Below are 14083 nucleotides of genomic sequence, written 5' to 3'. Positions count from 1 at the left end.
CTCCCGGTAACAAAACTGAAGTGCATTCCTTAGAAAAGAGTGAAAAAAAAAACAATTCTCTGTTTTCGTGGACAAGCATCCGTATCAAGTTTTTCTCTTCTGTCGTCTCCTTGCGTGTCATGTTGAGACTTGGCGTCAGATGCACAGCTCGCGGAGTCCATCGCAGGAAACAATCGGGAACTTTCGAGAGTTCTCTAATTTGATCGGAACACATCGAACCTCATCGACGCCAAGATGATGAGGGCATTGTCTCTCCCGCTTTGCCTATTGGAATATGACCCTTTCTGCAGCAGTTTCTTGCGATTTTATCCGTCGAGTCAGCTGCTTGATATAGAGCTCATCCCATCCTATTTGATGCGCCTGCTGCTCACGTCGCAGTGCACTTCACATCAGTCGATGGTCGAGCAGCCGCGCGACCGATCGACTACCGGTTCGATTAGCTGCTCGAGGCTCTGTGAGCGGAATAATGAATGAATGATCGGATGTAGAATTATTGAATGAGTCAATCTATGAATCAACAGCAACAACAACAACACTGATCATCGTTTGAAAAGTTTCTGACAGCCCATCTGTTCGGTCGCTGCCGTTTCAAATATGACCTCATCAGATAAGGAATAGGAAACTATAGTGTTTAGGAAGTTTGTCCCGCGGGCCTGTCCGCTTTCCATGATTTCAGTGGTAGCGTAAGCTGATCCCACGCACGCGGAGCGAAATACGCGATGGCTCTTGCAAGTACATGCTCGACATGCGGCGGCAGGAGCAGCAGCTGCTCCCTGGCTTCCCCTCCCACGGCAGGCTGTAATTCCTCGTTCCAACTTCTCGACTAACTTCAGCGAGCGGCCACGGGACGCCAAATACCATGAGTAGTACAGAGCGAGATTCCCAGAGTTAAAGAATTTCGGGAACTTCATTTTGAAACTGTAAGGCCTGCTCCCAGAGACAGACAACGGAGGCCGAATCACAAGACACAGAGAGATATGACGTGGTCGACTTGAAATGTTTAATTGTATTATTGATCAAAACGACGGACGGCCGACACCATCTTCCGGCGACGCCTCTAAAAATCTCTCTCAGGCGTGGCGGTGCGAATCTTCAGACCTCCGCCTGAATAGCGCTCCCCGGAGAGGTTCACTCAGCATCCCTCGAGTTCCCACACTCAGTTTACGGAGTAGGGGAATAACTTATGAATCTCACGATGCGTTCCCTCGACGTTTGCGACGAGATGGCGCGGCTGCTGCAGGGGGACTCGAGTTATCATGTCAAGCCCGCCACTGAGCCACTGAACACGCTCCCGCGCGAAAGTATCAGCGAGGTCCCGTATCGCGAGGTTCATTCGAGAGAAGTCGCTGGAAGGCTCCCGAAGTCATCCGTCACAAATAGTCATATTGAGTTTGTTGCATAGACCTGCTTAATTCGATATATCAGCCTGACTGGTCATAGTGTACTCACTCAATGCGTTTCCGTCGCTTACGAACCGTCCCTGGAACATCCCGGAGACGCAGATCATTGTCCCGCAAAAAGTTTCCCGCTTGAAATATTCGGGGGCCTGTACTTTCTCTTTGAATGTGGCCTCACGGCATCTGCTCGCTGAATAACGAGCCGAGCAATGATATATCTGTTCTTCTCGATTGTTTCCTCTCTTCTGATGTCGCGCATGTTTTGCTCTCCACAATGAGTGTTGCTACGTGTGCCTCCATAGAGAAACATTCATGAAATATTTGTGAAAAAAAATGTCCATACCTGATATTCTGATGTTGGATTGCATCGGCGATGAAGTACCGAGTAGGAAATCACGACGGGAATCTACCTATGATTCGAACCGGTCTCGGTTTGGAGGAAATCGTTTCATGTTGTTGTGTCCTTGATTGTTGTGTCGATTACAGAGATACTCCCAGTAATCTTCAATTTCTCGCTCTTTCGCTCTATCTGTCGTTTCTCCAAACATTCTTCCTCGTGCTCAGAATTTCAACAAAGCACCTTTGAATTTGAGAGGCTGGGCCTTGAAAAAAAATGTTGAAACGAAAATAATTGAACCATGTGCCGATTTCCAAAGGAACCGTTGAGTTTCGGGACTGCGAACCGACTGCAGGTGCTGAGGACAGCTCGAATGGCTCCCTCATTCGCCTCGATCGACGGCTTGAACCTCTCCGAACTCAAATAGTAGGCTTCCAGTGAAATGTCGTTGGCAAATAAACTATGTACACTTTGATCTTCACATGATCGAAACCCGCCTCATTTGAGTCGGATGATTCGGTCTGAGGGTCGGGATAATCGGTACTCTTGAGGAAATCGTTCAAACTGAGCTCATTGTTCGGCTAACGAATAGGGGAAGACGTATTTAGGTAATTTTGCGATCATTCCACAATGAGGTGCCGAAGCGCTGCCGCCTGCTCTAAATGCATCGATCAGGTCCGATCATTCCGATCGGAGGTACGCCGAAGGGCGGCAGTGACTTCGAGGAACAGCATTTTTTTCGAGTCAGAAGAGCATTCCCGTAACAAAATGTCTTTCCTTCCGTATCCCTACCCTTGTCAATTCCCTAGTGAAAGTATTCACGGAAACTCGGCTCCGTCGGTCGTACTCAAATAGTATCAAATGATTATCAAAGAGGCAAGTGCAACTAGAAAAGAAGCTAAACAGCCTCCGAGAGGTTCTCTTCAAAAGTCTTTCTCTCACTCGTTCTCATACAGACTCCTGTTCCACACCGGTCTGAATTTTCGGCTGCCGTTGTACGCCATCATAATCGAAACCAGACCTTCATCGTCGACGGCGTCCGCATGCACGGGAAAAGGGCAAACAACCAGCCAAATGCGACGTCTGCCCTCCGTGAGGGCGAGGCTTTAACCTTCGGCAGAGCTCGGATACCATCTTCCGTAGGGGGCTTGTGTCTCTGCCGTGAATGAGAAGTTTCGCGACTACTCTTCTCACGCAGCAGCCAATCTTCAAGGGAGAAGCAAGTCGCGCGAGGCAATCTCTCTGAGAGCTCGTCATCTTGACGGTCGTCTCCCGTGTCGACTCTGGTCACCAATCGAACGACCAGAGGGTCGATGGCATCTTTGGAAAGCTTCAGAAAATGCGAGAAAGTCAACAAAGCTTGTCGCGTCAATCGTCATCATACACACAACTGTAAAGGTTCCGCTGCGGGCTAAGCACTTCTTTCCATAGAAATATGTCTGAGAAATATCCCAAATATGTTCACATTCTTCCTGCCTCTCTTCACATGACTTCCCTGGTGCTTCCGTTTTCACTCACAGACTTTTCACAATATTCTCCTCGAGCGCCGCGACATGTCCGTCCAGCCGATGGCAGGAAATTGTTAGCCTGCCACCTCCAGATCATGCCATCTTCGGGCGAGTTCTCTATTCACGATTCTTTGCAATGCAGCAAGAATGGAGAAGGAGGAATGGCAGGTCAAGCTCGACGGACAGACAGATGGACCCATCGTCTCCCCAAAAGTTCTTTCCGCATGCTCGATTTGTAGGGCGAACGAGCGCTCCAACTCATCGGCGGTATTGGTGATATTGACACATCACGGCGACAAAAATCTAACATTCACGAAGTCATGTAGCTCTTTCGCACTCGATCAATCGGCCGATCGATGGATCACGTTGAGTAGAATGCTCGTTTGTTTCGTTGAGGTGAATAAAAAATCGGCTATCCAAACTTACACTAAAACAACTTTTCCTTACTAACGAGTTTGAGGTCGTAGAAATTCGTCACGTGAGCAGTTGGAAGAAGGCGATGGCCAACGATAAATTAATAAAAATAACTAACATCACAAACTGCTGACGGGAAAACCAATCCTGGAACGAAAGACGGGCGTGAGTCGACCGAAACATGGGTCGGAGGGCGGAGAAGTTCCAGGCTATTTCTTCCCAAAAGGGAGTCTGTGAGGCAAATAAGGATTACGTTGACAGGAATCCTCTCGTGAGAACTCCCCTGCTTATTGGCCTGCTCTAACCTTGACCTCCGGATTGGTGAAGTAGAGAAATGGGTTGGCTCGGTACATTTCGGCCATCTCCTGCATCCTCCGCACTTCCACGCGCCGATTGTGGCTGAGCACCGAGACTTCTTCGCGTGACATGAGGGGCTCTTTCACTGCCTGCTTGCCCGCAATGTCAGGTAAAGATTTTTTACGGGAAAGGCTCGTTCCCGAAGCCGCTTCTACGACGGCAGTAGGTCGCTTCCGAGGTCCTCCCGCTCCCCCGCCTCCTGAAGGGGGAAGAACGACTTCAATAAGGACTGAAGCTCAATTCTATTGCGAGGACGACATATTTCACGCGTTCAATCTAGCTCTTGTTCTAAGTAATACATCATTGAGAACATCGAAGCAAACCATAGATTCCAGAGAATTTCCTCCAGCCGGAATCAGACCTACCAATATACAACGACGCCGTCCTGCCCAGACCCGAAGGCTCTTCGCTCGTGCTCGGTTGTTGCTGAAAACCTGGAGAGGATGATTTTCCTCCGTGAGGAGTCACGCTCTGCACGCCCCCTGAGGGTTCGGGCGGAATCAATGAAATCTCAACTTACGTTCGCCGAGTCTCTGCGATAGGGCGTCGGCAGCGGATTCATCAGCTCCCCTGACTCCGTAGATTGAACTCAGCGTCTCTTGGGGCTCCTTCGTCGTCGAAGATTGCCTACGGAACACGTGTCTTAGCGGCGGCGGATTCAGCAACCGATCGCACTCCGAAGTCATCCCCGGATACCGGAGGACCTCTTACATTAGCCCGAGAAATGCATCTCTTGATCGGGCAAACGACGGCCTACCTTGATAGAGATCTGGACGGAGGTCGACTCTCCGGTCGACGGTAATGGTCGAAATGGTCGTTCAGAGCAGCTCCGGGCTCGACGCCTCTGGCCCCGCCGCGGGTTTGACTGCGTCCTCGCCGATCGGCATTCATCTGGGAATCCGAGGCAAGAAAATTCTGCGATACCATTCCGGATAAATGGAGAGAGTCTCTTTTTTTGGCGGGATTTCTCACGTACCTGGTTAAGCGGAGGGTTGCCTTGCTTTTGCTGCTGTGATTGTGTCGTGTTGCTATCTATGAGGTAGGGTTGTTGAGCTCGTTGGTGGAGATTGGGAGTCTGGGAGGCTTGGAGGCTCATCGACTGGGCTCCCGACGGCTGGCTCGTCGACGTCAACCGATCCTGGAAACGAAATCCACATTCAGAGAGCTTCTCAGAGAGAGTAAGTCCCAACGATTCCTGGCGTGAGGGGAAATCAAGATTGCTGACCTCCAATTGTTGCATCTGACTCGGGAGGAATGGTTGCTGTGGTTGAGATTGTGTTAGCTGTTGGGGTGGTATTGTCGCTTGTTGGGCTAGAGACGGGTGTGACGCCAGTTGGTGTTGAGGAATTTGCTGGCTTGAGTGAGTTGCTCCGTACAGTGACGGCCTCCTCGGTGGTGACAGAGGAGTACCAGGATTCTGCAGAGCTTGAGGCAACTGATTGAGCGTCCTCATGGAGTCCGCCGCCGCCGCACCCTGTAGCTGATGGGGATGCTGGAGACTCGTTTGCGCTCCCAGACTGGCCGCTCCGACCATTTGCGGACCCGCAGAGGTCGAGCCCACCGCCGGATTCAAGCCAGGAGGATACGCCCGTGTGGGAACTGCCAGCTCGAGATGGTTGGACAGTTCCCCGATTTCTAGAAAAAAAAACACGGTTCGAGTCCGATCGCTATCAGAGGATACAGCCAAATGCGTCTACGATCGAGCTAGCTTGACATTTTCTTCGACTGAGGCGGCGGAAGAGTCAACGGCAGGGATGACGAGATGAATGAGTGTCGTGTGGATCTCGTGCGGAGAATTTCCCTCAAAAGTCAGTCCTGCATTTTCAGATTAGAATTTTCGCCCGGTTCGAGTGCGAACAGTCCGGATATTTGGGCTTTCGATTTTGGTCTCTGCGTTCCATGGGTCAGACAAGAAGCTTCAGCCTTCGCTGCTTCCGACGGGATCATGAGCTCGCTTCAGGACGCTCAGACAGAGTTCCGGTGGTGAGCTGAAGCACGCAAGCTCAGACCAGCCAACCAGCCGAAAAGCCGGCAGGAAGGAAGGAACCAGCCGGCCGGCCGGCTGGGCAGTCAGACAGTCAGCAAAGCTGCAATGGTATTTCCTACGCGAGGCCCGGCCTCCCAGAGAGCTACGACGGCCGTACCATGAGTCTGTTCGTCTGTTCATCCGTTCAGTTGCTTCACCAGTCGAGAGGGTACAGAGGAGAAGTCTCGACGTTCTGCCAGCAGAGATTCCCACTCTCTCTTACTTTGGCAAGGCCGCTCAAACATTAGAATTATGCGGCTACAGAATGCGTTATATAACATCAGCAATCGTTGAACTAACACGCGCGCTCGAACACACACACAGGCAGACGGGGAGGCACGCGGGAAGACAGGCAGTCCGTCAGGCAGGCAGGCAGGAAAGAAGTCGATCTGTTCGTCAGCTGGGCTCTACGATGGAAATAAGCATCGGTAATGAGTGGAAGCGGTGTCCCGGGTGGAAGACAATGCACACGACCAATACGCTGGAGTCACGAAATTTTCCACATGGGAATGCTTCTCCGTGGCATACGAAGAATAGGTACACCTCATAATATGTACATATCACAAGCACATACATATATGTATATGCACAAATAAAGGGCAGCTCGGATTTCAGTCGGTGAACTCCGGAGTTCCGGGACGACTTATCGAGACACACCAGGCTGAGGATTTTCTAGGCAAGTGGATGCCTTGCTGAAAAGTGGGCGTGATTCAACTTACCCAGTGAGGTAACACACATCCGGACAAAGGAATCGCATCACTTTTCAGAGCGCATCAGACGATTTCAGTTAGCATGCGGAGAGTGCGATGGTTAGTGAGGCAGAATTAGTGTTGTAGTAAAAAGACGAATGATGGAAGGGGTGATCTCGCATCCCGAATATGATCGTATATTGACGAGTTTTGGGGGAAAAGACCGTTCGTAGCCGCGCCGTGACCCCTTCCCGTCTTCCTGATTGTTATCGGATGTTCCATTTTCCCTAAGGGATCATATCTACCGTTGTGGGTATTCCCCGTCTACGTCGGGTCGGACAAGTCCGCTCCAGATCACTCACGTTGGTGTTGAGCTATCGAGGTGTTGAGGTGTGATGAGGGTACGCCTATCGTCGCGGCACCGAACGCGCCAGCGGCCACGATGGCGTTTTCCGCTCCCACCGGACTTAGATGCTGATTCGGAGGACCGGCGGTATTCGGTGTCGTGGAGCTCGTCCAGGGCGAGAGAGTTGAACTGTTGAACAGCTCAGGGGCGAATTGCACGGCAACACTTTTCGCCAAATCCGCATTTTTCCGAGCCTCAAGCGACGCGATGTCACCTTGCTCCGCGCGGTCACGAGCCGTGGCCGTTCTAGCAGGGAATGGAGACGAAGGTCAGAATTCGATAAGATGGTAGAACCATCCATTCTTGAATAAGTTATTTAGGCTCCCTAACGACGATTCGCTCGAGAGCCGACATCCGTCAAACGGCGTGAATTTTAGAAGAGCGAGGCGACTTTTGGCTGTTGCCTATGTATTTTGAATGAAGAGAGCCGGCATTCCATTCGCTCTCACGAGCATAAATACGAGCGAAGAAGAAGCGAGATGGTTCCCTCCAAATTTCTCGCCTCGGCGGAATGCGACCATGTAATGAGACAGTTCCTCAGGGAGATGACCTCCAAACTATCATATACTCGAGGGTCGCTCGGAGGGATTCCTCCATTTTTACAAATGAAACGACCGAAACACCGGGGCAGGATAATAAGCTTCCGAGCTTATAATTCCACACGAAATAGTTCGCGCACAAGTTCAAGAGGCTGTAAGGGGTCATCGAAAGACTCGAACGATCCTGCGGGGGGTATCTACCGCTTTCGAACCGGAGCTTCCAATGTATCACATGCGAAGCTCCAAGACGCAGGGAATCGAGCCGGAGAGACTTCTCGGGCGATGGCAAAATCAAATCATACCTGGAAATGGCGATATCGGCCTTTTGAAGTGCGATTTGAGACGCCCGAATAGCCGCGTTCACGGCTTGTTCGATGCGTTCTCTGAACTTCGCACTCCTCAGTAGGAAGAGATGTTTCTTCTTTCCCGATGTGACGAGCACATTGTTCTTGTATTTTCCCTCTTCTCTGCTGCCGTCTTTGAACGTCGTGACTCCGTAACCGTACTTTTTGTTGTTGTACCATTCACCCTCGTACTTCAGCCCGTCAGACCGCTCCGCGATACCTGTCGAGGTGAAGCGCCACGCCGCTTAGCTCGCGATCGTCTCTTCGTCCGGTCTACGGAGAACGGGTTCTGCCAATGAGCACCGACGGCTTCGCCCGACGTTGAATACTCACCGTAACCGGATCGTTTGTCGTTCTTCCATTCGCCCATATAGGTCTCGATGACGTTGGAATCGGTTATATCTTCGTCTTGGGAAACAAAAGAGGCGTTCGAATCTGTGTGGTGGCCTTGGCCGCCCGCGCTGTGCGAGTATGTGAACGCTGAGTGACCCGACTCCGATGACGCAGAGCTCAAGTTAGAGCGGGATCCTCGCAGCGAAGAGATGCCCCGCTTGTCGATATCCCCAGTGCTATATTGCTTTTTGATGCGGAAACCCTGTGGACGACAAAGCATTTTTCACAAATCAAACATGAATTTTGAAACAGCAGCGGAATTCACGCTGCACGTCAACTCTGACCGTCTGAGCTGACGGAGTCCGCAGGACTCACTTGCATGATCGAGCGTTTGACGTCGGCGGATCTTTCGACGAGAGATCTTCGTCTCTGATGTGAAGGCATGTCGTCCGATCGCGACTTCAACACGAAGCCTCCTCGACAGTCGTTCATTTTTCGGTCTCTCCCGGTTGCCGGGTCGTCGCTGGACCCCACCGCTTGTTGCAGGGAGCTCACCGATGACCCCAAATTCACTGGAATCGATCGACAAGACATCGTCAGATTCGTGCCTTGACATAGCTTCATCATCCCGATATGCTCCCGGACGTCCTTTCCCCTGGAGGAACCCAATTCGAGAACCTTGCGTATGGTGACTGGGTCCTCGTCCGTGCACCGCGAGACCGAAAGGTGCTGACGACCTGACGCCGTATCCGTGTCGATAGCCACGCAACCATTGCCCTTGATATGTTCCTGAAAAGTCAATATGGGCTCTCTCAGAACGACTTCACCACGTTTGAACTCACGGCATGTGCAGCACTAAGGACTCCGAGCAGCCCCGACATGCTCCCCTTCCCCCTCCCTCCCCGAACACAAACGAGAGGTTCCAGGAACACATACGGGGGTGGATAGAGTTCCGTTCAACCTCCAGACTGTTAGGAAATTACTGGTCAAAGAGACAAAGAGTACTTCTACTGCGTTTCCCCTCGCAATTTAAACAAAAGTTCTTTGATGACCCATGACAAATCTCCTCAAACATGGGCCGACTTGTTCCGAGAGACTCGGGGAGAGTGGAATCGCCGAACGTGTGTTTTCGAGGGAAACTTAGACTATACGTCTGTAATTAGACGAAGACCATCCGACCGGAACGCTCCGGGGACTTGTCTCTCGTGCCGAGAGTCCGCTGCAGCGACAGAGGCAAATCATCCTTATTGCCGTGTGAACTACGCGGGAGGAGGAGTCCAAGAGTGGGGGAAAACGAACGAAGAGCAAGAATTCCTCCGTTTCCTTCTGCTCTGTTCGGACGCTCATTTTGAGGACCATGAAAGCAATCTTCGGATGGCGACACTTGTGACGGCGGCGGCGCAATGTCGCAGAAAGAAATAGTTCCGAAGTGAATGGGCGATAGGAGAGAGTTCGCGCAGAATTGATACAATTCACAATTGAATAGCGAGTGCGTCCTGGGGATCGCCCCGAGGCTGACCCGAAATGTGTGTTCGTTGTTGGAATTTTTATGTCCTCTCCTCAGAGTGAAAAAGCGGAGCTAGGGGTTGTCGGGTCTTGGCAAAGCTTCGCGCAGCCGATTCGCGTTCATCCACTACATAGATGCAGTTGCGAAATCTGTTCGCCGCCTCCGCCAACCCCACGAATAACCTTGGCTCTCGAAAGAAGTCGTTGCATTTCGAACGACACCGACACTCAGGATCTTGATCTATCCCACGATTGATCTATTCGATTTGCTTACCTCCGTCGGCATAAGTTTCGGATCCGTAGCCATCCTGAAGTCCATTGGCCCAAGTACCTTCGTACTTCGCACCCGATGTTAACGATTGTCGGACTCCGTAACGGCCTTTGCATCCTTGTGTCCACTCGCCTCGGTAGATCCATTTACCTTGCGTTTCTGCTCCGAGACCGTGGCGTTTCCCGTTTTGCCACGAGCCTTCGTAGCATGATCCGCTCGGCCAAACGTACACCCCGCAAACCTCAAACCCGTAGTTCCAGCTGCCCGAGTACTGGCCCTGGCCCTTGGGTCCGGTACAGATACCGAAGCCGTGGGCCTTGCCATCTTCCCAGCCGCCGATGTAAGTGCCACCGTCATCGAAATCGAACCTGCCTCCTGATTGCACCACGTGAGCAGGACCGCCCCCCGTTGCAGCTCCGCCCGGCACCGCGGTCGTTGCCGTTGTCATCATCATCATTACGAGCGTGCAACTTCGGATGACAGCGACGGGTTCTCAAGCATTTAAATCTACAACATCGATCGAGGGAACGAACGGATCAATCAGCTAGGACTCCGCAGCTGCAGAACAACAGCAACACCCACATCAACAACAACTCTGCAGCGCTACTGGGGAGCCGCAACAACAACAATGTCGTCGATGCTGCCGTCATCTTAGCTCCGAGTCGCTTCCATGATCATCATGATGACGTCATCATCGAGGCTGACGGCATCCGACCGTGATCGTGCCGGAATCGAATGGGAATTCTCGAGAGCTGAAGCGATTTTCAGCTCTCGGAAGCGAACGAGGGCTCGCGCCTGTTCAGAGACGCTGGGTGAGAAGCAAAACTCTGACACTACTGGTGGTGCACTCTGTCGATTCGTTAGGAGGCGGTCCTATCGACGCTGACATCAATCAGGTCCTTCTAGGTCGGGTGATCCGATGGACTTTCTCTTAGCGCTCGCTAAAGAGCCTGAAGATTATCCATCGTCACTCCGACGCGACTACGTCGAAGCGGAACTCGAGGTAGGCAGATGGGAAATGGTGATGTTGCCTAATAATCTGTCCCTTTGTTCTAGCGAGATTCCGCGAACTACGATGACTTTCGTGGGTTTTCGAGGCTTGTCGTCTTCGGGCTCTGTGGTGGCCGCGGTTTTGCCCAGAGAGCTTCGAGCGGGCCACGCAGTTGTAGAAGCTCGAGTTGTTTGGCTCGTTGATGATCCAGGAATGGGCGACAATGGTGGATGCAAGGCCACGCTGTCACCATGTCATCAACGAGAATGTTCTTGATCGGAACGAAGATCTCCCAGTCGTTGGATCGGTCTCCTAAGCGCGCGGGAAAAGTGCTCTCCTTCCTATGGTGAGAGTCGCCACCCACAGGTTTTCGGCTGTTGAGGGCGTCGTCGTTTTCGTCGGCGTCGTTGTCGTCGTCTTCCTCGGCCGCCGCCGCCGCCTCCTCCTCCTCCTCCTCGGAGAACGTAGTTCTGCTCGTGGTCGTCAGTTGCTGCTCCTGAGCCACTCGGATCTAGGCTCGTCAGTCGACCATGACAGTGACTGTGGAAGAAAATCAAAAGAACCTTAAAATCAATCTGGGGGTAGGGGGCGAGCTCGCTGCTTGTTCAGCATTGGCGAGTGTCGAGAGATCAAGTCGCGGCCGCTGCAGAGCTAGGGAGCCTCCGGCGAAGAGCTCGGAGGAACTCTACGAGCCGTCAATTCAATGAATTGTCCTGATCCTATTCTAGGTTACGTCCTATATGTTTTGAATGTACGGTGTTATTAGGTTCGCCACAATAATTTCCCCCGTCACTGCCCGTATTGCACTCCCGCGGCCGGAAGGAGGAAAAAACGGTCCGAACAATGATCTTCATTAGCATGCTGCCTTCCTCGGTCTTCCTATGACCGGCGTTTATTGTTTTTCTCTCGCGATTGAACTAGCTCTTTGTCGGCGTGGTGTGTCCTGAAAACGTCGAAGAACAGCGATTCGGGTAGTTTTTTCTTCGGGGAAACGTTGCCGGCGCTGAATCCCTTTCCCATTCGGGAACGACCCCGCGACATCTCGAGGACTAATGACTGTATCGAGTTGCATTTGAGTGAAACCGCTCAGATTCTTTCCACAAACTTGCCCAATGGCCATAGCTGCCCCAGGAAGGCCAGAACAGGGCTATCGCGGCGGCAGCGGCGGCTGCTGGTGTTGCGGCGACCGCTACTGCGGCTGCTACCAGACACGCAGCCAGCCAGCCGGCCACCCCGGTTATCGAGACTGGTGCCACAGCCACCGCAGTCAACGACGACTGGTCTTCTGGTGATTCTATGGGACTCTACGAGACTCTAGCAGAGGGCCATGGAGAGCCCTGCGAAGGGACCGAGACAAAGAGGAAGGCACTTGCCAGCCAACCAACAGCCATCACACCCCGTCCGTTAGACGAGAACACCACGACCAGCACTACGGCTTAATGAAAAAATTTGCCATGCTCGATTTTCGATCGATGATAGCTCTCGCGTCAATGGGGGCAGGGTGAAGGTCCGCCCATGCGGGAATAAATTCTGCGAAAAATACGGGGCTCACATTCCCTTAAGTCCTTTCGTTCGAATTCTCGAGGCAGAGCTCGCAAAGCGTCAAGGTTCACGCACAGTTCGCCACCACCAGACAGAATACCCGACCTCAAATGTACACTCTCATGAGGGTTTCCGTGGGACGTGATCCGAGAGACCCATCACGCTTCCGAGAACTCCCATTCCTGAGATGAGCGACCCACACTGCTTCCATTCGCACAGAGGAAAATCATGTTCCCGCAGCTCATCGAGCTGGTGGACCTCTCGCAGAGACCTATCGTGATGTGATCCCGAGAGATGTCGCCATATCGCACTCCGAAACTTGACAGAATTGAACAGAATCATACCGTCGAACTTGGAGCCGAGCTCAACGCCTCGATGGCTCCGTGGACGAGTCGCCCGGAAGGGAAGCAGCGAGCGAACCTTCCCGCTGTCCCGAAAGGGGGTGAGACGGACTGTTGCTCACGTCCAACTTACTGTGATCACCGTGAGTTCCGGACTTGAATTTAGTTCCCCTCGAGGAGGACCTAAGCAAGAGAGCACGAGGGTATCCTTTTCCGGTCCTTAGTGACGAATGTCGATCCGACTGACTCTGCCCACCACCAGCACACGATAACACTCGCACTGAGCACGTGAAACCTTTCAGATCACCGAGCGAATCCGAGGAATACGTCACGACCGTAGCTCGTAGTTCATGCTTTGACTCTACTTGATCCCGTCCGCATAGATTTCGCTTCCTAATCCCACGGGAGCGAAAGAAACGGATGGCAATACATTAGAAGCTCTTCCAAGGCAGCGATGAAGAGCCTCCGGAAGACCCACGAACGAAGGAAGGAAGAAAGCTGGCTGGCTGACTGGCTTGCTAGCTCGCAAGCCAGCAAGCAAGCAAGCTTTGTCTGTCCGTCGATCTGTCGGCTGCTCGGTCGGTCGTTCGGCCGCTTGCTTGTGTCGGTCAGTCCGTCCGTCCGTCCATCGGTAGCTCTGCGCCGCTCTGCAATGGCCAGTCGGCTAGAGCGAGCTACTAGTTCGTCGCTTTGGCCTGCGTCCGGATGCCTTGCTACCTAGCTGCCAAGACCAGCGGCCGCCGCAACAGCAGCACCAGGAGCAGCAGTAGCACCAGAGCCGGCAGCGGCACCGGCGGCCGCGGTGGCGAACTCTCGCTGGCAGGCGACGACCAACCCGACAGCGAACGTTTGCTCGAATCGGACCGAGAGGCTGCTAGCGGCAGACCAGCTAGCAGTCTTCTCGCGGATCGTTTGTGGCTGCAGTTTCCGCTGCTCGGGTGTGCGGCGAACTCGCGGCGGCGGCTCGAGCTCTGGCTCGGACCTTCATACTGACCAAGCGATCGAGGAGCATGCCTGCCTGCCGACCGACCGACTGGCTGCCACCGGTTCCGAGCCGTCGGCGAGGCGTGCGGAAATCCGGA

At 52.8% G+C, this 14083-nt stretch overlaps 1 protein-coding gene across 1 annotated transcript; it reads right to left on the bottom strand.

The window, feature by feature from the left end:
• Positions 1–3716: 3716 nt before the first annotated feature.
• On the bottom strand, positions 3717–10581 carry jp (junctophilin). The gene is made up of 13 exons (XM_029112689.1): positions 10131–10581; positions 9029–9139; positions 8726–8922; positions 8351–8612; positions 7976–8237; positions 7091–7380; positions 5239–5648; positions 5043–5151; positions 4771–4960; positions 4534–4655; positions 4379–4447; positions 3962–4212; positions 3717–3803 (listed from the first exon to the last, which is right to left on the bottom strand). Exons 1-13 carry the CDS (start codon positions 10579–10581, stop codon positions 3717–3719), a joined length of 2811 nt encoding a protein of 936 aa, XP_028968522.1.
• Between the last annotated feature and the right edge of the window lie 3502 nt (positions 10582–14083).

Source organism: Galendromus occidentalis, unplaced genomic scaffold (genome assembly GCF_000255335.2).
Source record: "Galendromus occidentalis unplaced genomic scaffold, Mocc_1.1 scf7180000077524, whole genome shotgun sequence".
NCBI classification, from domain to species: Eukaryota; Metazoa; Arthropoda; class Arachnida; order Mesostigmata; family Phytoseiidae; genus Galendromus; species Galendromus occidentalis.
The sequence above is the reverse complement of the archived record's forward strand: the minus strand, read 5'-3'. Positions and strand labels throughout refer to the sequence as shown.